The following is a 24,469-nucleotide window of genomic DNA, read 5'->3' on the forward strand; positions in this document are numbered from 1 at the left end:
TATTTTTCAGAAAATAAATTGCCATGTCGCTTCTTCTCTTCTCTCTTCCATTGAAATCGTTTATTGTTTCGTTTGATTTGCTTCCAAAATTTCATTTTCATATTTCATAATTTCTGCATTCTGGCTGCCAATTCACAAATATTTTTATCCAATTTTCGGCTTTTCCATTCAGACTTTGTTTGTTTTTTATTTTATTTTATTTTATTGATTACTTTGGCCCGAGATGGCATTTAGTTTTTGGGAAATTATTTGAAAATAATTATTTATATAATTTAAATCATAAAATTAACAAGCTAAAACTAGCTTAATATTAATAATGGGTTATAATAATAAAGATAATAATTTTTACAGAAAAAAAAAATGGTCTAAAAATGTTCAAAATATATTTCAATTATCTTAAAATATTTCCAAAAATAATTCAAGTATTTTATTTAAATATATTACTAAGTAAGATTATTTGTTTATGAAATATTTTATATTTTTCATTTAAAGCAACAAAAATATTCAATATTTTTTAAATTAATGGTTTGATAAAAGTTAAAGTTTTTGCCAAATTAATTTATTTAACCAAATAAATTGCAGAATAAGTATTTAATCCTTTTTTTAAACCAAAATTAAAGCCCAAATCCTCACAAATAATTTCTGAATTTTTTATTAAAACATCCTTTATGCCTCTTATATTTTTTATAACCATTTTTTTTAAAACCATATTGCATTTTTTAGGACGTGCAGGTGCTGGAAATGCGTAAATCAAATGCTGATTAAGTGCGATTTTTCGCGCATAAATTAAATCAGAATTATTGGCCCGACGACAGCCCATAACGGTACTCTGTCAACGCCCACGCACCGCCCTGCGGTTTGGGCCGCCCCTCCCCCGCCCCCGCTTCGAAATTGGTTTCGGCCAATTCGTTCGGCCATTGCCGTTGTCATGACGCCCCAAGGACCCAGAGTCCTGCCATGTCCTGGTCGGCGAAAATCGGTTGGCAACAAAAGGCCCTGGCCAGGCCATAAGCTGATTGATCTCATTTTCAGCCAAATTCGGAAAAGTTCAAGCTGCACTTTGCTATTCCCCCCTTTTTCCCACCCCCCCTTTTTTTTTTTTTTTGCATTTTATGGCCATAAGTTCTTAAATATTAAGGGCTTTAATTTTAGTAAATTTTTCAAATATGCTTTAATCTTAAATAAAATGACAAGTTTGGCTTTAAATCATTATTTTCTTTAAAATTTTCCAATTTAGACACTTGTTTATGCTTCTTGGCCATTTTAAGTTAATTTTTGAATTTAATTTGTTCAGTAAATTATTGTTAAAATTTTTATAGCTTTTTTATTGTTTTAGTATTAATATTATTTCATTTATTATTTTAATTTTTAGTTAAAATTTGAAAAAAAAAGGTCTTAATCAGGAAAGTTGATGGAAGTCTGGAACTACTGGTAAGTTTCAAATTTAAATATATATATAAATACAATTTAAAAAATAAATACTATTGTTCTTATTAATTTTTCTTTGTGTTAAATTTATGAAAAATATTTTGTTAAATATTAAGGTATAGCTTGCGATATTTCTTTTTATGAAAATCTCTCTATTTCCTATTTTTCTAAACTTTACAATCCACCCTCTCACAAATCTCTACGGCTTTTGAAGCGTTTATTTTTAATTTTGGGTTGGTTTTGATTTGGATTTAGTTCGGCGTGATTTTCAAATTGGATGCAAGGCGGTGGTGGTGGTGCAACAGGACGGGCGGTGCAACGTGGCGTATACTTATCAAATTAACGAATTACCCGCCCGCTTCCCGCTGCCACAATGGAGCCGGCAAGTGGCGAGTGGCGAGTGGCAAGTGGGAAGTGGCGCGTCCCCTTGGGGCATATGCGGTTGCAATAAATGATAATCGTGTGCCCATGGTAGGCTATACAATGTCCTTCCTGTTGTCCTGCCCCATTTTGTGTAAGCCTCTTTTTTAAGCCCCTCCCCCCTCGCCACCAGCCCCCTCTCTTTGGCAGGATCCTTGTCACTTCCTTTTTGATGGTCGCTGCGGCTGCGTTGACCAAAAGTCGTAAATTCCGTTGTTGCCATTTGCCGCAGAAAAACAGTGGCAAAGGGAGGGGTGGTATGGGGGGGGTGGCAACTACAATGCAAACAATGCCACAAATGCACAAAATACCCATACACCTCCACCTCCAACTCCCCACCCACCCCTCCCTAGGCCGTTCAACGTTCGACATAATTAAAAGCGCGCGCCGTTTACGCAATTAATGAACTCTCGCCAAATTAGGCTGCGGCAGCCAGCAGACAGACAAAATGGCCAGGACAGGACTCGCAGGACACACAGGACTCACAGGGCACACGGGACTCAGAGGGCGCAGGAGACAGGACACAGGACACGGGGGCAACAAGGGAGATCCTGGAGCCAGGAGCCCAGTGCACGGTCTCTGAAACACTGGGGGAAATTTTTGTGGTTTCTTTTAAATACTTATTTATTTTCTAAATTATAAATTTAAAAAAAAATATAAATTTTTCAATTCCTAAAAAATTAGAATCGAGTTTTTTAAAGGAGAATTTGATGATTATAAATTGTTAAAATATTTCTTTTGAAAATTAATGTTTTTTATTTTTTAAAATCATGAAATTAATTATTTTTCAAATTAATTGATAAAAAATAATACTCTAATTGATTAAAAAAAAAAAAATTAGAGATTTTATGGATCATTATTATAAACTATTATATTTAAAAGCTCTGCTATTACTACCTCTATTTCTTTTTTGTTATAAAGAGAACCCCCTTCAATTTCTCTCAGTGTTTAGGCCGCCGCACTCATACAGAGGGCCACTGGGGTCTTGCGGTTTTCGCGGTCGACGCGGGCGACGGCAATGGAGCTGCAAAAACCGCGCCGCTTTTTGCCGCATTGCAGGAGGCGAACCTTTGTTGCACAAACTGGGAGGGGGCAGGGGAGGGGAATGTAGGGGTAGGGGTAGGGGGAGTGGCAACCAAAACGGAAGCCGCCGCATTAATGACCGTCCGTAAAATAAGTCGGACCATTACCTTAGATCCTGGAAATAATTTTTTCCTCCCTGGCTTAAAATTAAATAAAATTTAAATTTAAATTATAAAATAACAGGATAAATTATTTATATTTTTGAAATAATTTTGAAATAACTTAAGTTTTTATTTCCCCTCCCAAGAATAAAAAATGTCCAATTTTTTTATAATTTCCTTTTTATTTGTCTTTTTTTTGTAATTAATATTTTAAATTAGTAGCTACCATTTAGAATCTTAAAAAAATCAAACAAATAATGGCTCACTTCAATTCCATTTAATATTTCATCTTCTATCATATTTCAATACTTACAATTAGGCGAAAAAAAATCTTTATTTTTTATGACTATATATATATATATCTGATTTTTTTTTTCAATTTTTTGCTTCAAATGTACATCTGTTTTAAATGAAAAAAAAAATAGTGATAATATTTAAAATCAAAAGCAGGTTAAAGTTCAAAAGGTCGGGGGGTCAGAACAAGAAACCGAAAAGGAAAAAAATGGAAAATAATACAAGGAAAAAGGAAAAATAATAAATATGGAAAAAATCATAAATGTAGGTAATTATGTAATGTGCATATTAAAAAATTTCAAATGCCCTGGTCTAAACAACAAAAAAAAAAAAAACAATTGATTTATTTATTATTTTTGTGTTTTTTTTTTTTTTTAAATTTCCTTTTTATCGGCGGGGGTTTGCGTCGCTGCCGCAGTCACAGTCGCTGCCGCAGTTGCAGTCGCTGCTGACGTCGACGTCGTCGTTGTCGGCGAAAGCTTCGCTGCCTGGGAGCCACTGGACAGATCCAAATCACTGGCACTATTCTGTAATGAAAAAAATTTAATATATTTAATATAAAAAATTAAATAAATTAAATTCAAAATAAAATACTTGCTAGAGTTTTTTTTTATTAAATTAGTAATTTAAAAATAAATTAAACAACTAAAAAATCTTTTTAAATTATTATATTTTCAAAATTTTTGTTTACTTTTTCTCTTATTTTATTTATTAAAAAAAAAATGAAATAAAATTTCTCTCGCGAATAAAATATATAAACTTTATTTATTCTTAATTTGAAAACTCTAAAAATGCCGAAAAAAAACCTTTAAAACTTAAACACAGAAATTTCTTGAATTTAGTCGAGGGTTTAAGGTTCTCTCCGCCATTTAAAGCCTAATTGTTTTTTGAATTCAAGTCGAAAGGAAAAAAAGGAGCCGCCTTCCGCTTGAGGAAGATGCTTCTGCTCCTGTTCCTGCTTCCAATGTTATGTTCGTTGCAGCTGCCACCTGAGGAGCACAGCAGGTGGTGGCGGGTGGCCTGCCATGGGTTAATATAATATTATTGTGACGCAGAGAGGCAACAGTTTGCAGCATAATCACAGCACGTTTTGTCGCTGCTGCTTCTGTTGCAACATCATCATTGCTTTGGGGACAGGGGGCACTCCCACTCCCACCTCTTCTATTTATTATTTTATTTATTTCTAGTATTTTTTTATTGCCAAAACAAACACACACTGGCCACTTAATGCAGGCCGTTCTGTTGATTCCCAACAAGTTTGCCATTCGATCGGCGTGATATCAAGCCATTGGGCGTAAGCTGATGAAAGGAAAACATTTTAATAATTGCTGTTTTTGGGATTTCTGTCTTTTAGAGGTGGTAGTTTTTTATTTTTGTTTGATTTGCTGAGTTTAAGTTGAAAATTTCCTTAAATTTAGAAGCTTTTTGGTTAAACTTTTTTAGAAAATTGACTTTTAAGTTAAAATATTTCTAATTGAGACTCTTATTCTTTAAAATATCTAACGGACAGACGGACACTCTAGCGGACAGGGGTTTTACTTAGACTCTGGCTTTTAAAATAATAATTTTTTTTTTTAAATTAAAAAGTTTATGGAACAATAAAAGTTAAAAAACTAATCTATATTTGTAAAAATAAATCATAAATTTTACAAAAAAAACTATGCGGACAGACGGACAAATACGCGGACAAGCAGTATTATTCAGACTCTGAATAAAATAGTGCCAGTATTTTAAATTTAAATACTAAGAATAAAATACTAAAAGAAAAGAGCTACAAAAAATATTGCTTTTAAAACTAAAAAAAGGATAAATCTTCTCACCTTCATCTCCTTGCGAAGCTTCATGGACTTGCCCATGCTCTGGAGGCGATAGCGCTCCTTGGACCGCTCCCGGATCTTCTCCGGGACGACCCAGAGCGTGGTGGCCATGTTGCCGACGAAGAGGAGCAGGAACAGGCCGCACATGACGGAGACGTGCCAGGGCGCATCCGGCGGGGAGTAGGCCAGCTTGTAGAGCGTCCAGGCGTTGTAGGCCTGATAGCCATACCCGATGAACAGGAAGGGCAGCAGGAAGCTAAGGCCGCGCCACATCCACGAGTGGAAGCCCTCGATGGTGATGTCCATGTTGTGGCGCTCCCCCAGAGCCTTCAGTCGGTAGAGTAGACCCTTTTGATAGCCGAACTGCAAGTACTGAACGATGCCTGAGGGGTAGGGGAGTTGGGATTAGGGGGATTAGGTGGATTAGGGATTATTAGATTGGGATTAGACTACTTACTGATGTAGACATTGAAGTACATGAACTGCATCCGGAAGATCTGCCAGTGCTCGCCCTGGGGCCACACCAGCAGGACACCGGCGGCCACCGTCGAGATGAAGTGGTGGGCCCGCCACCAACCCTTGATCCTCGAACCATTCACCTTTAGGATGGACTCGCGGATGGTCAGGGTGCAGTAGTACCAGACTAGCAGAAAAATGAAGGCCAGCTCCAGGGCTCTACAAAAAATAAAAATTTAATAAAAATAAATAGAGAAAAAGCGACATAAAAGTAAAGTAGTTTCTTTCTTGAAATAAAATAAAATAACATAAATATCCCAAAAGAAGTACTCTTAAGGGGGGGTACTCGCTTCACTCACCTGTAGTTGAATATCAAATTGAAGAAGGCCATTATCAGTCCAATTACGTTGAGTATTAATTTAAACTTTTCATAGTCATCTTTATAGCGAACTTTGTCGTTTCTGTTGAGAATCGAGACATTCACATCGCCCAAGATTATCTGCAGAGAAAAAATAGGGAGTGGGTGTAGTAGGAGGAGGAGGAGGTCAACTTGAAGTCAAGTCCTGGACAGGACAGGTCCTGAACTCAACTCGACTCCAGAGTCCAAAGTCCAGGTTTGAGGTTTCAAAGTCCATAACAAGACGCGCAAATTGTCGCGTTTGGAGGATACAACTTTTTTACTTTACTTGAGGAAAAGTTTCTCCTTTTTTTTCTGGCAATTTTTTTTTTTATCAACTAAATAGAGAGTCTCTCTTACCTGCAAGTAGCGGCCGGATTTAGCTGGCAAGGATTGCTCGATTTCGTGAAGTTGCGCCTTGCGCTTCAAGGTCATCTTGTGGAGTTCATCGACCTTCTCCCTGTCCTCCGATGGTACGGGGCCTTTGAATCTGAAAAATAGTTAAAATATATTATTATTAGGGTTTATAATTAACTAAAAAATGGAGAGCACTTTTATTAATCTTTTAAATATTATATAAAACTCTTGAAATCAGTTAAAACTATGAAAGGTTAAGATTTTTATAATTCCCATTACCACTATATATTAATATTCTATCTGAAAAATTGGGAAGATTAGGGTTTATAATTTACTAAAAAATACTAGAGAACTTCTATTAATTTTATAATTATATATATAAAGTTCTTAAAAACAGTTACGAAAGGTTATCTATAAGAAATAATATTCTAAACAATAATTCATAATAATCATAAAATCCCATAATTAAATCTATCTAAAAAATTGGTAAAAAAATAATAGAAACTATAGAAACTAGAAGCCCTTAAAAAAAGGAAACCCTAAGTAAGGTCATCTCTAAGAAAGATATCATCATAATAACACCACTTTTATTACAAAATATATAATATATTATAAATCCCACGATTTAATCTAGAAATCCACTCTTGCGGGCAAAATAGCCTCTAAGCCATTTCCGATTAGATTATTTCGATTAAACGGAAATATATAGCTCTATTTGAGTATCGTATCAGAGGAGCACTAGTTATATGCCTTCTGCCTTCGATAGTTTACCATAAATTAACATAAAATGCCACTTCGAACCTTGATCTCCAGGTTGACTTCTGTTTCTATTGGCTTATTCGATTATAATTATTTGTTTATTGACCGAAGGTGGAAGAGAAATGTACTAAAAATACTGCCGCATTAGGCCTTGTCCTCCAGATGAGCAATTTTCCGCGTCAAAGTTCAATTTAGATGTACATAATTGATGGGGAAAAAGTGGGTGGAAAATTGGTAATTGTCAGGGAAGGGAGTGGGAGTGTGGGCTTAGTGTGTTGTGTGTATTGGGTGTGCGGTCAATTAACGGCTACCATAAACGATGTGGGTTCCGCTCTCGGTTCAATATCTATATGACGCTTCAAAGGTAGATTTATTATTATTATTATGGGCATTTTTTTTTTTCCACCTCCATAGTCCTCCATAGTCGTCTTTATCAAAACGCTTGTATAATACACGTTTTATTTTTAAAATAGCCTCTAATACCCCTTTGAAACCCGATAGATAGATAACGCTCTGGCTATAACTCGACCAAAAAAAGGTATAGAATCGTACCATTAGAGCGATATGATGGTGTTTTTTGATCAGCATTATAAACCGAAAAAAAAGTGGTTCGATTATATTAGTTTCCGCTCCATTTGTCCGCCCGCCCGCTTGCTTAGTGGCGTATAATTCTATCTGGTCTGGTCTGGTCTGGGATGTGGCTCTGGCTCTGGCTGTGACTCGACAATCTGTTTAAGATTAAAACCCACAAGATAATGGGAAATTTCCATAGTCCCACAAAAAAAAAAATAGGAAAGTTTTAAAATTTTTCATACTTTCAGAGGGTTTATGAAATATTAAAATTTATGAAATAAATATCAAAAAAATTAATATTAAGAGAGAAAATACTTTGAAAAGTATTTTAATTCTTTGAAATATTATTTTAGCTCTTCAGTATTTTTATTAATTATCTTCAGTATTGTCTTAACATACCAGAGTTCTAGAATTAAATACCAGACTTTTATTTTTTTTTTTTTTTTGATAAGAATTCTAATTTCTAACATCTAAGCTCTAAGCCCTAACATTTTTTAAGAAATTTCAATTTTTTTGTATTTTTTTCCCAAGAACTTTCAAAAAATGTTATAAAAACAATTACTTGTTATTTATTTCTTTGGATTTTTAAGATTTCCTTAGAAAACTGAGTTTCAAATACTAGAAACTTAAATATTACCAAGAAATATACTATTCCTTGACATTTATTTCTTGACAGAACCTATAAATTAGCGAAAAAAATATAAACATAAATATAGCCATAAAAATAAGCTAGCCTTGAAAATATTAAGAAACCTGTAATAAAAAGTATTTATTTTTTTTTTAACTTTTTTGGACATAAAGTTTCCAACTTTAAAGTGTAAACATGCTTAGTTTTAAGAACAAACTAACTAATTTGTATTTGAAATCATAAATACAATCTCCATTAAGTCGGTAGTAACTGGGACCTCTTTTTAAAAGTTTAAACAAATTAAAAGCTCCCTTGTAGCCCCAGACCCAAGACTGCAATTACAAAAAAAAATAACTAGCGGAAAAAAACGTTACAAAATCGCGCTTAAAACGCGCTTACCCAACTCTACTTGATCATTAGCTTCAAAAACAAAACAAAACAAAAAATAAAAACAAATAATGGGAAAAAAATGAAGTGGTCAGTGGAGCTTGAAAACCGATAATACTAAACTTTCTTCAATGGGTTTTAAAAAATAAATAAACAATAAAGTAACAACTTGATGTCATAATCATAATTGTTTAGAAACGTCACAAACATGATCCATGATCCATGGCTTTATTCCGGGAATCATTTAAATCTCTCAATTAAAAATCATTTTAATTTGCAAAAATTAGAAAAAAAAAGAAACAGGTTTCAGTTTGATTTTGAGGATCGGGGTCTTGTGGATCGGGGTCTGCAAGGGCAAAATGGTAATTATTTGATTTTTAAGCTATTACTCTTCGCATTGCATAATTGCATAATTTATGGTGACTGGCTGGCGATGGACTGAAACTGAATGCGTTGACGAGGTCGCCCCGGGTTCATCAAACACGCGACTGTGACTCTGAATTTCAAGCCTGGACTTTCGAGCGACAAAAAACGCGATAAGCCTGAGCCATTTCATAAAAATAATTATAAAATAAACAAACGGAAAGGCGCCTAAGTACGAGTGTCAAGAATGTGTTGTTTCATCATCATCGCCCTCGCACGTACATTGTAATCTCGAATTATTTGTATAGCCCACATTTCCACAGGTGATGAGGTGTCCGCAGGTAAGCGCGTTTTAAATCACTTCAATGCAAGCGCTTCAAGCGATTTTAGCCGCACTCCAAGCTACCAACCAATAAAAAAAAAAATAATCCAAAGTACAAATAATGTTACAGTGGGGTAGGGTTGAAGAAGTATTTTTTGAATAATTTTCACACCTTGTGGTGGGGGAGGTCATTGAACTTAAAGGGGTCTAAATGGGGGTCTACAAAATACAATTCATTTAATAAGATTTACATTTAATGACTAGAAGTATATATATTTTGAGGTTGAAAGGAATTTATTTATTTATTTAATATATTACCATTTTTTCCCCCTAAAAGTGAATTTTTTTTTATTTTTTTCATATGAAATAGCATTAATAAAGTATTTTGTATAGTATTTGTATTAAGACGAGAGCTGACTAGAAGGTAACCCCTTATTCTGAAAAGCAAAAATATAGTTTACTTTGAGTTTATTTTTTATTTTTTTATAAAATTAAAATTGTAACAAGAAGTAATAGATTGAAAACTAATATTTTAATTATTTATAATAACAGATTCCACTTTAAAATATTCTATATAATCCAATCTTTTTAAAAAAAATTAATTTGAAAATAATTGAAAAACAAGGCTACCTATTTTTTAAAAATTTTTTGCTTAAAATATTATATATACTCCTAAAAATCATAGTTTTTGGTGTAAAAAATGTTTAATAATTAATCTTGTTGCACAAACCCTTTTTATAGTATTTATATTTTAATCGCCTAACTCCCGCTTTCATCCCACTGTGCACAAAAGTGTATAATTGTGTGGCTGGGATTGCGTGTTCCCCGTGTTTGTTTTTGTATAATTGCGAGTGTCTGTGTGTGATTGCGGGTAAGGGGTCAAGGGCAGCTGGTCAGCTGTCTAGTTTTTGGTTTAATTCTCAAACCCCTACTTTCAATTTTATTTATTTTTTTAATGTTTCTCAACCGTATCGTTGGGCAGTTATTTTTTATAAGGCAGCAGTGGCTAATAAAATACCGTAACCCGTAACCGTAATACACCTGGTAGACCCCGGGGCACAAAGTCCTAGTCTAGGGGCACCTACTAGCTATGGCTACCAAGTTTATCAGAAGTTTTATCACGGCCAAGAAAAACAGTTGTAAAAAACACTGTTCCCAACCCCCAAAACCCACAACCCAAACGAAATGTTGCCCTGATAAGAGTCCCAACCCAACTGATTACCGGACGAAACTGACTAATTGCCGCAAGACTTGTGTATATTCCACCTCCTCCATGCCCCAGTCCCCAGCTCCGGGCTAGGCCCTGATTCTGATAAGAGGCTCTCGGTACCTACCGGGGTGCTCAAGTGGCTGGAAATGCGTGTGTTTGTCTGATTAGAGCGGCGCTCTAATTGATTGAAGTCAAATTCCAATCGGACAGGGCAGAAAATCCAAAAAAGGGGTGCTTTGTAATGCTTGGGAAAGAATAATGCTTCAGTAGTGTACAGTTGCGAATGTTCAAAGTTCAGAACGAGGTGTATTGGCATTCCTAGGGTAGCACTTAAGTTGCGATTACAAACAGATTCGCAACAGGGAAGTCCATCTAAAGAGTAACGAAAGTAATTCTTCTCTTTCTTTCATGCATTTTCTGTCTAATATTTTACATTTATTATAATTTCAAGATAACTATGAATTAAAAACCATAAGAACCATTTTTTCCATTGAAAATCATGAATATAAGAAAGTAATTCATCAAAAAATCAGTGACGAAGGCCACATTTTATATTTATTATTTTATATTTCTTATAGGATTAAATAACTATGAATTAAAAACCATAAGAACCACTTTTTCCATTGAAAATCATAAATATAAGAAAGTAATTCATCAAAAAATCAGTGACGAAGGCCACATTTTATATTTCTTATAGGATTAAGATAACTATGAATTAAAAACCATAAGAACCACTTTTTCCATTGAAAATCATAAATATAAGAAAGTAATTCATCAAAAAACCAGTGACGAAGGCCACATTTTATATTTATTATTTTATATTTCTTATAGGATTAAGATAACTATGAATTAAAAACCATAAGAACCACTTTTTCCATTGAAAATCATGAATATAAGAAAGTAATTCATCAAAAAACCTGTGACGAAAGCCACAAAATACCAGTGACGAAGTTGAAAATTTCTAAGAATTAAATTACAAGACAAAACCAAATCCCATTTACCCTTTAAAACTATAAAAAACATCAAATATCAGTACTTACTGTCTTAAAGATGCGGTTATCTGGTTCATGCGGTAGCGCTGGTGCTTGATCTCGTTGAAGCACATCTGTTGGTGACTGTGCAGCTGTTCCAGCAGCTCTATGTACCGACCGTTGCAGCTCTACAATTGAAAAAAAAAAAAAACAGAACAAAAATCAACGGTGTGGCAAGATTGAGAATAAATTTCAAAGGCTCTGGCTCTAAGGGGTGGCAAGCTTACTTCGGAGACCGAAGAGGGTAGTACTCTATACTCTAGTGGGGTGGGGAGCATAAATATTAGTTTTAAAAAAAATAATTAAAAGAAACTGGCTCTTTTTTGGCACTATAGAATAATAATACTATTATACAAGAGTTTAGTAAGTTTAATTTAGTTATGTTGAAAATTAAGTATTTTATTTTATTTTAAATGGTATGGAATTTGATTGTTTATTAAATAAAAGTAAAGTAAGAATATAGTAGTTTAATTTAAATATTTTTTTATAGAGAAATAATAGAATTTTTTTTTAAGAAACCTTTTTTTTTGAGAAGAAATATAGATAGTTCAAGTTGGAATCTATCTTGTAGATCTATAGATACTTTATTTCTAGTAATTTTTCTTTTTATTTTATAAGAGTATTCAAAAATTGTAACTAAAGCCCTAAAAAACTCAAAGAACTCTCCAAAAGTAGAGTAAATACTTAAAAAAAAAAACAGATTCCCCTTAAAAAAAATAAATAATATTAAAAAAAAAGAAGTGCTGGGGCGAATATTTCGAGCAGCTGTTTTCTCAAGGTGAAAGTGGAATATGTTTATTTTTGTTTTGTTTGTCTATTTTTATATGGTTTTTGAGTGATTTTAAATATTTGACAGTTTATTTGGCTTTGATCTTTTTTTTTTTTTTTGAATTTCTGTGAATAATTGTTGGAAAAACTCACCTCCAGCTCGGCGTACTCCTTGTTGAGCTCCTCCCATTCATTTTTCAGAGCGTCGATATTCATTTTGGATTCAATTATTTCTTATTTCTTTTCTTTCAACTTAATATTAGTAATAGTATTTAATTTTTGTTTTTTTTTTTTGAACGGCTTTTCTGGTGGCCCGTCCACGCGCTTTTCTTTTTCTTCTGTTTCTGTTTTTTTTTTTGCTTTTGTTTTTTTGTTATTGTTATTGTATATGCAACAGCTGTGAGTGGGGGGGCAGGCAGGCGGCGTCGGAAAAGGAAAAAGGGGGGAAAAGCGGTGAGAAAGTGGACGAGAGAGAGAGTCCAAGAGAGAGAGTGGGAGAGTGAAAGAGTGAGTGTGTGTGGAGGGGGGGGGCGATATTTTTGAGGTTAGAAGGAATCGGAATAGGACCGGTGAAAAATCAATTAAATAGTTTTGAGCGACTCATTGTTGTTGTTGTTTTCGCAATTCCACAACTTCAAATCACACAAACGCACTCGAAACACTCACTCACTCACACACACACACCCGCTCCCGCAAACACACACACAAACACACTGCCACGTTCAAAGCAAAAAAAAAAAAAAACAAGAAAAAAAATAACAAACGTAATTTGTTTTTGCACAAAATCAAAAAGTAAAAAAAAAGGAAACAACAGTTTATGGCGGGTTCTTAGTTTTCAACTTAGTTTTCAATATTATTTTTTCAAAATAAATTATTTGTTAAGCAATAGTTTTTGGGTTTTTTTTTTTTGTTTCGTTTTGTTTTTTTCTTTTTCTTTGCCTTTTTATTTTTTTTTTTTACATTTTGTTAGACGAAGCGAGGGCGGCCGCCGCACCGAAACGACAACGTGAACAAAAAGTGAAGAGAAACGGCAACGGCAACCGACCGCACCGACGACTAATATTTTGTTAATAACTATATCCGTTGCACTTTTGTTTTAAATAACACAAAAAATCGGACAAAACAACACAAAAAACAACAGACGGACGACTCTCTATCTCAGCGGCGGCAAACTACGTGCAAAAAAATCTTGTTCGCTCTTAGCGCGAGAGAGAGCGCCTTGCCAGAGAGCTACGCTCTCACCACGTTGCGTGAGCGGAGATGTGATAAGGCGGCAAATGGAACTAGTTCCGACAAAATATATAATCTTATGATATTTTTAAATATATATTTATTTTTAAACTATTTAGAGGGGAAATATTTACTTGGAATAATAAAGAAAGTATATATTAAAAATATAATTATTTTTTTAAAAATATATATATCTTTAAAAATAATAAAAAAAAAAATGTTATTATTATATATTGCATATTTTTTACTCACTTTTTTTCAGAAAACACCTATAATCCTACTTATGCCTATAATGTCTAACATGAAAAAAAAAGTCTATCTAATGTCATAAAATCATCTTTGGCGTTGATTGGAACCATATGAACTGAAAAACGTGAGAACCGTTCGGAACTGCTCAGCTCCAAGGTCATCGAACAAAACGAACTGCCCGCAATGTGGTGGGTTGCGATGGTGGTGGTGGTAGAGGTGGGTTTCCCTCAGTAGTGGTGTGTCTGTGATGGGCGCGCAATTCAAATGGTAATGTTTTAACTGGTGTTTTGGTGATAAATAATATCTATATATATACATGTATATAGATTTGTGTTTGGTATGGTAGTAGTTTTGCTTCTAATCCAAAAGCATGTTGTGTTTGTTTTCTTTAGTTAGAAAATTGAATTTATTTATATTTTTTATAAATCATAATGGTATTCTTATACATTTTTTTTTTGTTTTGTGGAGGCAGCAAACAATAAACACAATAATAATTATAATAAAAAAAAATTAACTACAGGTTGTCTCCGGAGGACTACTCCTTGCGCCTGGCCCTTAGCCTCAAAGCCAAGTATGCGAATCCCCGGAATCCCACGATCAAGATGGCCAATCCGATATAATCCAGTGGCAGATCGGCGGCCGAGAAATTCAGCGTCTCCAGGATAACTTTCCCCGAACTGGGACACGTGGTGTTCGAGGATGTGCAGGATATCTCGCCCGCCTCCACATCCGCCCACTGATTGATGAGGAGTCCCTCGTTGGCGTAGCGGAACCAGGAGAGGTACGACAACCATTTCAGGTACACCGGCACAGATCCGGAATTCAGGAAGAAGCCACCGAAGAGCAGGAATGGTATAATGACGGGAGGACCCACTGACAATGCCATGGAAGTCGAGGAGCTGGCACAGGATATCAAATAGCCGAAGGAGGTGGAGACATTGGCCACCAGGGTGACGATGGCCAGGCAGTTGAAGAAGTGCAGGACTCCGGCCCGGAGGCCGATCATCGGATAGGCAATCGCCGTAAAGACCAGCGGCACGGTGAGGAAGAGCGGCAGTTCGGCGATGGTCTTGCCCAGGAAGTAGGTGTCACAGCGATAGAGGCGACTCCGGGCCTCCCTCATAAAGACAGGCAGTTCTGAGGTGAAGACCTTTATGAAAATATTTAAAACTAATTAGTTTCTTCTCTTTTTTTGGCCAGGTTTGATTCTGAGACTCACATTAATCGTGGCAAAGACGTTCTGGAAGGTCATGTTGGTCAGGAAGAGGAAAATGGCTCCATTGATGTTCATCACGCCCACCTGCGTCAGTTGTTGGCCCAAAAAGATCAGGCCAATTAAAATGGCCACCATCTGGAAAATGGATGAAAATAATAAACGAAGGGAAGGAATAGAAAAAAATACGTATTTATAAAAAAATGTATCAAAAAAATAGTAATTTTTTCAAATAATAAACAAGCTTTATTAATTGCAGTTAAGGATTTTACAAAACAATGCAAAAAGGATAAAGCTAAAGGATAAATAAAAGTTAAAATTAAGGAGAAGCGGGAGAACCACTTGGTATGTATTAAAAATAAATAAATTAAAGTAATAAATATTTAAGCTTAAGATTTGGAGCCAAAAAGGGTTAACCCTTTTTCTAAAATTCGAATTATTTCAATTTTCAATTGAATATTAGTCCTTAGGAGCTAGTCTCGCTCTCCTCGACAGCAACAACAACTCACCGTTGTCTGGATGAGTCGCACTTTCACCAACAAGGGCTCCTTTAATACCGACAACCAGGACCTCCAAAGCACCGCCCGAAACTGCATAAACCAGGTGGCCTTGTAGGTGTATCCATTTTCACGTTGCTCCAGGGGTTGAGTCAAGTTCTTGGTGGCCAGCAGCTGCTCCATGTCCCGGGCCACTTTGCTAATGGCGAAGTTGTCACAGATCTTGGCAATCCTGTCCCGGGATTCGATCTCCCGTCCCGGCACCACGGCCAGAACCTGAACGTAGAAGTCGGCCGGATTGTAGTTGGTCGGACATTGGGCGCCGACGCTGCAAAATAAAAATATTATTAACATTTTTAGACAAAAGAGTTGGAGGGGGAACTACTAATACTATATAGAGCCTTGTCCGCCTGTCCGTTAAAATATTTTCAATATAAATTACTCCCAAACTATAAGAGCTAATAGCTTGAAACTTAATTAAAACGTTTATTTGAAAACTAACTACTATTTAAAAAGAGAATAATAACTAGAAATAAAGTAGTAGAGTATTTCGAGCCCTGTCCGTGTGTCCGTCTGTCCGTTAGATTGTCTATTATGAAAGTTACTCCCTTATTTGTAAAGCTATCACTCCCAAACTTTTCTTACACATCTATTTTAATAAAATCCTCTACTTACTAGGAGAAAAAGTCCACAGCTTCGCTGGGTGTGCCCAAAAACGCCACCCTGCCCTCGGCCATTAGAAGGATTTTGTCGAAGAGCTCAAATAGCTCCGAGGACGGCTGATGGATCGTCAGAATGACCGTCTTGCCCTTCTGGGAGAGCTTCTTCAGCACCTGGACGACACTGTGAGCGGTGAAGGAGTCCAGGCCGGAGGTGGGTTCGTCGCAGATCAGCAGCGGGGGATCGGTGAGAGCCTCCGAGGCGAATGCCAGTCGCTTCCGCTCTCCGCCAGACAGCCCTTTGACCCGGCCCGGCACTCCGATGATCGTGTTCTGGCACTTGCTCAGCGATAGCTCCTGAATGACCTGGTCGACGCGGGCCACTCGCTGCCGGTAACTCAAGTGCCTGGGCATTCGCACCATGGCCTGGAAGATCAGATGCTCCCGTGCGGTCAGAGAACCGATAAAGAGATCATCCTGCTGGACGTAGGCGCACCTCGCCTGCATCTCTTTGGCGTCCACGGGCTGTCCGTTCAACAGCCGCATCCCGGATGGCGAGACCTGGATGCCCTGCGGCGACCGGAAGGCCAGGGCGTTCAAGAGGGTAGTCTTGCCGGCTCCAGAACTGCCCATTACGGCCAACAGTTCACCCGGATAGGCCACGCCGCAAACTGAAAAGATAATTTTTGTGAAAAAGAGTCGACAAAGGAAACTGTGAAGTTAAATAATATTACTCTTAGTTTTGTGAAAGAATGATATTATTTTTACCTCAAGTACTAGGTATTAATATTTCAAATATTTCTTGACATTCTAATCACGTACCATTTTTTAGGAGGTGCTTTCTGGGCGCCGGAATGTGTCGCTCGTTGCAAAATAAGCCACGTGTCCGGTTCACCAACTGACGCCATCCGGATCCGGGCTGGTTTACGGCTCCAAAAATATCCAAATTATGCCAGGCGTAGGTCAAGTTCTCAGCCAGCTGGCCGTCAACAGAGCCGGATCCGGGGCCATCCGGCGGGCTAGGGGGCCGGAGAGTGCCGTAGTTCTTCGTCTGGCCGAAGCCCTGGTTGATGCAACTCTGCGATGTGGCGCCACTATCGGCCTGGAAAGTAAATGGAGAATATTTTCAAAAATCATCTTAAAAAGGAGCAAAAGGATAAAACAACTTTAAGGATATTCAAGGCAACATTAAGGAGCCACAAAAAGGATAATGCAACAGTTTATTTCATCAGCAAGGAAAAGGAATAGGGGTAAGTCATAGGGTTAAGGGGTAATAGGGTTAAAAATGTATTTTCTAAATTTAAAAGGGTTTATTATTTTAATATTTAAAACAAAAAATGGTAATATTTTTCCTAAGAAAGTTTTCTAATTTTTAAATAAAATTTTTGAGGCAAAGAAACAATATTATTTCAAGACAGAATCCTCCTTAAAAAGCTCTTAAGCTTTTAAATTTTCTTTGCTTTTAAACCTTAAATTTAAATAGAATTACAATATTTACAATTTCTCAAATAATTCTGAAATGCTAAAGGTTCACAAACTAAAAACTAAATAACAAAAAACTAACTAACTAAATAAATAACCAAGAAATGTTTTAAAAAACATAAACTTTACCCTTAAGCATTTCAAAACATTTACAAAATTGTAAACAAAGTATAACAATTTACTTTAGCCTTAAATAATATTTAAACTGGAAAATAGGTTTTTCTTTTTTTTCTTTTATAACTTTTCTCTGAGTGTAATCTTAAAAAGGTTGCCAACCAAAAACTTTTCAATTTCACGGCGTTCGTCCATAAAAATAAAGGCGTTTGTGCATAAATCTTGGCTAGCCCGGCTAATCCCTAAGTCGACCCCCTTCTACGGCCGACCTTCCTTTTATTTTTTTCTGAAAGGGCAGCCCATCTGTTTAATAAAAAAAAAAAAAAAGAAACATTCGAAACCCTGGAAAAGCAAGGCCTATTTAAAATGTGCAAATTAGGGCAGGCCATAAGCCACAGCCGGCTGGTGGCCTTGAAAAAAAAAGGGAGGCGGAGGTCTTTCAGGGAGTTTTTTGGGAGTGTTCCAAGGGGCGGAGGTCACGGCTCACCATGTTGCCACTTCATAAGACAATTGCGAGTGTAAATCGCCGGCATCTTCGGCTTTCACTTGGGGACTTTGATCCCCGTCAGCTTTGTTTTTATTAAATATAAAACTTAAAGGACATCGAGCCAGGCACTTGGACATAAATGGGAGCACGCGGAGAAATTTTAAGCCAAAAAATTATTCACAAAAACATTTCTTTTCAAGTATTTTAAAATTTTTTGCAAATCTCTGTTTTCTATACTTTTGAAAGTTAATATCTCTGATATTTCTTAACCGATTTTGAAACGGAATACCACTTTTGAATCAGGATTCTAATCTTCTCTTTTCTGCATTTAAAGTTTTGGAAAACTGAACAAAAAAAAATTGACCCGATTTTCAAAAATTTTGTAAAAATTTTTAAAAAGTTAAGAAAAATTTGTTTCTTCGAAATTTTAGAATCTTGGATGCAGATCGATGGGGAATGGAACTCTGATTAAAAATTGGCAATCCTTTTAAAAATCGGTTAAGAAATAGTTAAGATATTCCTAAAAGAGTAACGTGAAATGTTAAAAAATATTTAAAAATAAAAAAATAAATAAACGTCACAATTTTTGTGATTTTCTTAAAGAAAAATGAAAATGTTCATAACTCAGCTAATACTTAAAAGATCTAGAAAAGTTATACCTTCCCGATCTCAGAACTTTTAGAACTATCATTTTCAATCAAAACCTGACAACAAAAATATTTATCGATTTTTTTGATTTTTTAAAGGGGGGGCCCTGTAAAACAATTTCTTTTTCAAAACTCTGTTTTTTATACTTTTGAAAGTAAATATCTCAGCCATTTCTTAACCGATTTTGAAACGGAATACCACTTTTGAATCAGGATTCTAACCTTTCTCTTTTCTGCATTTAAAGTTTTTGAAAATTGAACAAAAAAAATTTTACCCGATTTTCAAAAATTTTGTCAGGGGTACCCCTTAAAATTTTTTAAAAAATTAAGAAAAATTTTTTTCCTTTGAAATTTTAGAATCTTTGATGCAGATCGATGGGGAATGGAACTCTGATTAAAAATTGGCATTCCGTTAAAAAATTGGTTGAGAAATAGTGAAGATATTCTTAAAAGAGTAAAGTGAAATGCTAAAAAAAATTTAAAAAACCAAATTAAAAAACAACTTCCCAATTTTCGTGATTTTTTTGAAGAAAAAGTTCATAACTCAGCTAATAATTGGCAGATTTTAAAAAGTTATACCTTCCCGATCTCAAAACTTCCAGAACTATCATTTTTAATCAAAACCTGAACACAATTTTTTTTTCGATTTTTTCTTCATTTTTGAAGGATATTCAAGTCCTGAATAAGAAATGGTACACCTTTTCAAAATATTATTAAAGTTTTGAAAATATTTCTGAACCCTCGTGTATGTTTATAAATTTTTCACGGTGTATTTTATGAATGGGTTAAGCGAAATCACCTTTTCGAGTAGTTTCGAGAGCCATGAATATTTTTACATGCAAAAAGTTGTGACCAAATTGGAGTCATTCACTCAATTTAAAGGATATATACTTTCAATGATGGAAAATGAAATTCCACGACCTGAATATCCGATTAAAAATGTGAAAGGATGGCCAAAGGAGGAAAAAGGAGTAAACAAAAATTGAAGAAAATAAGCGGAGTCAGGGCTTATTGGATTTAAAATAATTTCAAATATTAAATAAATATTTTTTGAAGAGAGGGATTTAAGAGCTTAAAAATAAACATTTTTAAGAAATAATTAGGTTCTCTATGAAGCTGTATCTTTTTAACAAAGGCTCTTCTAAAAGTTATCTTTATAAATTATACAATTTCTTTATTTTATTTTTGTTTAAATTTAATTTAAAGTCTTAGAGGCATAAAGGTTAGAGGTGACTAAGTCGGACTAGAGATTTCCAAACCCGTTCAGCTGTCAGTTTATGTCGTGGTGGGGCTTCCCTTTCAAAAAGCCGGTAACCGAAGACGTTTGTGGTATGGTCAGATTGCTCCGCCCTCTCCGCGGCGCCCCTCCCTTCATGCCTGCCACCCCCACTCCACTTCCGCTCCACATCAGCCCAGCCCTCCCCCATCCAACCACATCCATCCCCCCCTCGTAGCCACCATCATCCGTCCACCCACATATTTTCATTTTCATAAACAATTTTCTGTTTTCCATTTGTGGGGTTTCTTACCAAACAGCCAACACAGTAAGGGCCTAAGGGGCTCCAAAGCATAAATAACAGGGATCCGCTAATTGGCGTCCAGGCAAAAAATCCAAAAAAATATGATAATAAATATATATATAAAGATATATATATCTGAAGAAGGACCAAAGTGATGGTCACAATATGGAAAACCATTATATTTCACCGCAATGGTGGTCGGCTCTCGTAATAATTTGTATAAATAATCATAAAAAATTAAGCAAGCCACGAGGAATAAAAAGCGAGAAAGCAAAATCCGAAGAAGGAGATTCAAATAAAAGCTGACATTCAATATTCGCAAGAGGAGAATATCAAGGAATAATGTCCACCTTGCACTCAACGCTGTCCGCTTTCGAATCCTGTGAATGTTTGCTTGCGAATTACAGTAGAGATTCGTTAAATGTCTGGCTTACCAATTGGAAATTGTTTTCTAGTAATATGAGATCAGGCAACTATATAATTTCAATATTTTAAACCATTTTTTTTTATTGAAAAAATTCGTTTTTTTCAGGAAATATCTTTTCGAATTTTAAAAAATTTTGGTATTTTCCAAAAACATCAGCAGTATTTTTTTTAAACCTATATTTTAGTGGCTAATATTAAATACTAATACAACTATTAAATACTTTATTTAAACAGATTTAAATACATTTTGAAAAAAAAAACAGTTTCAAAAACTTTGAAAATATTCTCAAAAATTCAAATGAGTTTTTGAAAAAAATTGAAATAAAAAAGATTCTTAAAATAAATTTCAAAAACTTTAGAAAAATTTCAATAAAAAGTATAAGAACACTTAGAAATAAAACTGACTCTTGAGAAGTCGAACTTAATGGAAAACCCCCCAAAAAATCCCCTTTATGCTGTCTCCACTGTACTTTTTCTGCTGCGATTCTTTCGCTACTTATTTTTCTAGACATTCAGTGTCCAGTTTTTTGGGCTGACTTTTGCTGAGCAGAAGGAAAAATAAAAAAAAAAAAATAAAATAAATAAATTTTCACGATGTCGAGAGGTAGGACGCGAAAAAATTTAATATCCGTTACAGGCACTTCAGTGGGAGTGAGACAGACAGATAGAGTGGGAGGGGCTATTCTCAGACCTGGGGAAAATTGTTTTCACAACAAATGAGGCCGAAAAATGTTATTAAAAAGTTTCCTTTTCTTTCTGTCTCTTTTTCTTCATTTTTTTTTTGTATTTTTTTTTTTACTCCTCCCACTCGTGTTTATTTTCTTTTGCCTCTGTTGCCATCTCTTTCAAACGAAAGTCTTATCTTTCGGTTTATACTCTTCATATTTATTTATTTATTTTCCTTTTCTTTTTTTTTTTTTTGTCAGCGTAAGATGCTACATTTCATATTTATTTAATTTTTTCACTTACTTTTTACTTTGCGTGCTATTTTTGAAATACTTAAAAGACGAAATTCGTGTGCGGTGTGCAGAGGGTGAAAGAGAAAGCAGTATGGCTGGTGAAAGAGACGGGTGAAGTGCGGTTGGTACGCCGCCAGATGGCGCTTTATAAGCACCATCTCAACAGCATCAGCAAACGGAACAGAAATGTTTTTTGATGAACTTGACAAATTGAAATGACTGAATGAAGAAGCGACTCAATTTGTTTTGTTTCTTATACACATTTTTTGTATTATTTTCTTTACTTTATTTTTTTGTGAATTGCACGAGTGGCTAATGAGTACACTCAAAAGTCATTCACTTTGATGAGAAGAAAACAAAGAAGGAGATCGAATTATTCACAAGGAAATGTTTGTCATTTTCCAAATTAATTGGCAAAGCAATTATGCCAAGGGAAATTGCTAATGGAAAGTGTTTAAATAGGGAAATTAAACGAAAAGGATTACGAAATGTATTTTCTAGTATTTAAATAGTTATTTAATTGTCAGACCTTTCTCTCGAGATCTCTCGAGACTCTTTATCTCACTTTTTTTTCATAGTTTATTTGTCTAAAAAGTAAAGATAGAGAGAGAGATTATTTTAGACCCTTGTCAAGCAAAGACATTTTATTTTATTTGTTAGACAAGCCGAGGTGCCAACTATTTGACATGAGTTACAAAGTTACAAAGATACACATGCAAATAGGAGAGATACTCGGATGCCCAAGACATACGCAAATATGGCAGGTATAGATATCAGAATTCTGAACCTGAAGCACGGGTCTAGTCAAATAATGACCCAGATAAGGCCAGATTGTACAATGTGAGACGCAAAAAAGCCAAAGATCATTCAAGCAGCGTAAGCGTTGATGCAGCTAAAGATATAGATATCTTATAGATACAGATACGGATACTGTGTCTTGTGTCAAGCATCTTGGCAGTGTATCTCTGCTATAGTTATAGACACCCGACAATGTTGTTGGCCAACTTAAGCCCATAATCCAAGCTATTCTTTTATTATTATTTTTTTTTTGGTTATGCTTCACTGCGGTTCTTGAGTGCTGTGTGCTTCTTAAAAGATTTAGTTCAGAAAACTAGTTGGTTTTTTGGGGTTCTTTGGAATGGGTTTGGGATTAGCATTGAGTTCTTAGGTGGGAGGGAAGATTATCTTATTTTTATGCTTTTTTATAGGAAATTTATATTTTTTATCATTTTTTACTCCTTAACTGAAACTTATGAGAAGCGTGGAGAAGGGCCCTGTTTTTGTACTCAGTATTTTTTAACATTGGTCTTTGGTATTTCTTTTGTTTATTCTAATTATGGTTCAATAGTTTTTTGAATAAAATTATGATAAAGTAGAAATTAAATAATAACTTTACTCATTTTTTATTTAAACCTCCCTATAAATAACCCCCTATTTTCTTTAAAAAACTCCTTGAAACATTTGATTTCTTGGTTTCTGCTATTTACTTGCGCCATTTGCGGTTAAAAATCTTTGCGGGCCGCCGTTCTCACGCTATATAGCCCCTAGTATATAGTCTCGTATTCGTTTCCGATGTTGCAATAGCTTCATTCTTTATTCCGATATCCGATCCGACAAGTAATAATACTCACATTGTTCAGATGCTCGGCGGAGGTGTGTTTACTGCCACCGCGTATCAACAGTTCCTGATCCTCTTGGCCCATTGCCTGGCTGCCGAATTTGGTATTTTATTATCTTTGGTTGTTATCCTTGGAGCTCCTTTGATTTCCCGCCACCCGCAAAAACAATCACTCGAAAAAAAAGACACGTAGTGAGTATTGTTGGGGACACTTGATTGCTTTTTTGTCTTATTTTGTTTGACTTTAATACGGTTTTAATTGATTGAAGTTAAACCGCTTGGAGCTTCGTCACGAAACCGCTGACAAAATGCAACTGAAGGCGGACATTGACGCTCTAGGTGAGGAGCAGTGGCAACAACAGAGCAGAAAGAGACAGAGACGGCAGCCCAGCGGCTGAAAGAGACGGGGCTAAGCTGATGATGAGTGGAATGACATTTTGAGTGAGAGATAAACAGGGGAGCCTTATGGAGGGGTTTAGGTTCATCAAATACCTTAAATCAGGTTTAGAAAAGTTTAATAAATATGTAAAAAATATTTATTATAAACTATATACTCTATATTTTATGATTTCTGGGAGGGATGGCTTAAATTTGTAAAGGAAATGAAATAATGAACTATTTTATTTCAAACTCAATTTCAATTTCAACTCAATTTATTTCAATTGTTAAGAAAACAATTTCAGTCTCTAAAGTCCGTAATAAACAAAAATATTTATATTTTCTTAATAAAACCATTTTTTTTATTTATAATTATAATATTTATGAAACATTTCTTGTCGGAAACCAAACCCACCGTCTCCTGAGAAGAGGGTATCAAAAGATGAGTGATTTCTATTTGAATTCTGATTAGGGAGAAGAGAAAGCATTAGCTTATCGCTTTTCATTCAGCTTCTTGATCCGTCTGGGTCTTAATTCTATACAATATAGTGTCGTGACTCGTGGGTGTTTACTGTACTTGGCTGGTGTGATTTATC

The 24,469-nt window shown here is 35.2% G+C and overlaps 2 protein-coding genes and 2 long non-coding RNA genes across 4 annotated transcripts in view; 2 read left to right on the plus strand and 2 right to left on the minus strand.

The window, feature by feature from the left end:
• Positions 1-1,372: 1,372 nt before the first annotated feature.
• Positions 1,373-14,011, plus strand: LOC123257643. The gene is made up of 2 exons (XR_006507768.1): positions 1,373-1,431; positions 13,887-14,011. It is a non-coding gene; the product is annotated as an uncharacterized LOC123257643 (long non-coding RNA).
• On the minus strand, positions 3,295-12,687 carry LOC6505140 (transmembrane protein 120 homolog). The gene is made up of 7 exons (XM_001965391.4): positions 12,548-12,687; positions 11,636-11,754; positions 6,357-6,486; positions 5,959-6,098; positions 5,601-5,818; positions 5,147-5,526; positions 3,295-3,853 (listed from the first exon to the last, which is right to left on the minus strand). Exons 1-7 carry the CDS (start codon positions 12,608-12,610, stop codon positions 3,701-3,703), a joined length of 1,203 nt encoding a protein of 400 aa, XP_001965427.1. The 5' UTR covers positions 12,611-12,687; the 3' UTR covers positions 3,295-3,700.
• On the minus strand, positions 12,553-23,809 carry LOC6505139 (protein white). The gene is made up of 7 exons (XM_001965390.4): positions 23,509-23,809; positions 17,065-17,344; positions 16,259-16,913; positions 15,596-15,911; positions 15,093-15,224; positions 13,877-15,023; positions 12,553-12,791 (listed from the first exon to the last, which is right to left on the minus strand). Exons 1-6 carry the CDS (start codon positions 23,578-23,580, stop codon positions 14,409-14,411), a joined length of 2,070 nt encoding a protein of 689 aa, XP_001965426.1. The 5' UTR covers positions 23,581-23,809; the 3' UTR covers positions 12,553-12,791; positions 13,877-14,408.
• Positions 17,338-24,469, plus strand: part of LOC123257641 — a 58,130-nt gene continuing 50,998 nt past the window's right edge. Inside the window, exon 1 of the long non-coding RNA XR_006507766.1 lies at positions 17,338-17,492. This is a non-coding gene — a long non-coding RNA (uncharacterized LOC123257641). The remainder of the gene's footprint in view (positions 17,493-24,469) is intronic.

This window comes from Drosophila ananassae, chromosome XR (assembly GCF_017639315.1).
Source record: "Drosophila ananassae strain 14024-0371.13 chromosome XR, ASM1763931v2, whole genome shotgun sequence".
NCBI classification, from domain to species: domain Eukaryota; kingdom Metazoa; phylum Arthropoda; class Insecta; order Diptera; family Drosophilidae; genus Drosophila; species Drosophila ananassae.

Excerpts from the sequence above, each read along its gene's own strand:
- LOC6505140 (XM_001965391.4), bottom strand. The coding sequence starts at position 12,610 with ATGAATATCGACGCTCTGAAAAATGAATGGGAGGAGCTCAACAAGGAG. Across the intron at positions 11,755-12,547 it reads AGGAGTACGCCGAGCTGGAG|AGCTGCAACGGTCGGTACAT; the intron begins GTGAGTTTTTCC and ends TTTCAATTGTAG. Across the intron at positions 5,527-5,600 it reads GTACTTCAATGTCTACATCA|GCATCGTTCAGTACTTGCAG; the intron begins GTAAGTAGTCTA and ends CCTACCCCTCAG.
- LOC6505139 (XM_001965390.4), bottom strand. The coding sequence starts at position 23,580 with ATGGGCCAAGAGGATCAGGAACTGTTGATACGCGGTGGCAGTAAACAC. Across the intron at positions 17,345-23,508 it reads CCGCCGAGCATCTGAACAAT|GCCGATAGTGGCGCCACATC; the intron begins GTGAGTATTATT and ends TTTACTTTCCAG. Across the intron at positions 15,024-15,092 it reads ACGTCTTTGCCACGATTAAT|GTCTTCACCTCAGAACTGCC; the intron begins GTGAGTCTCAGA and ends ATTTTCATAAAG.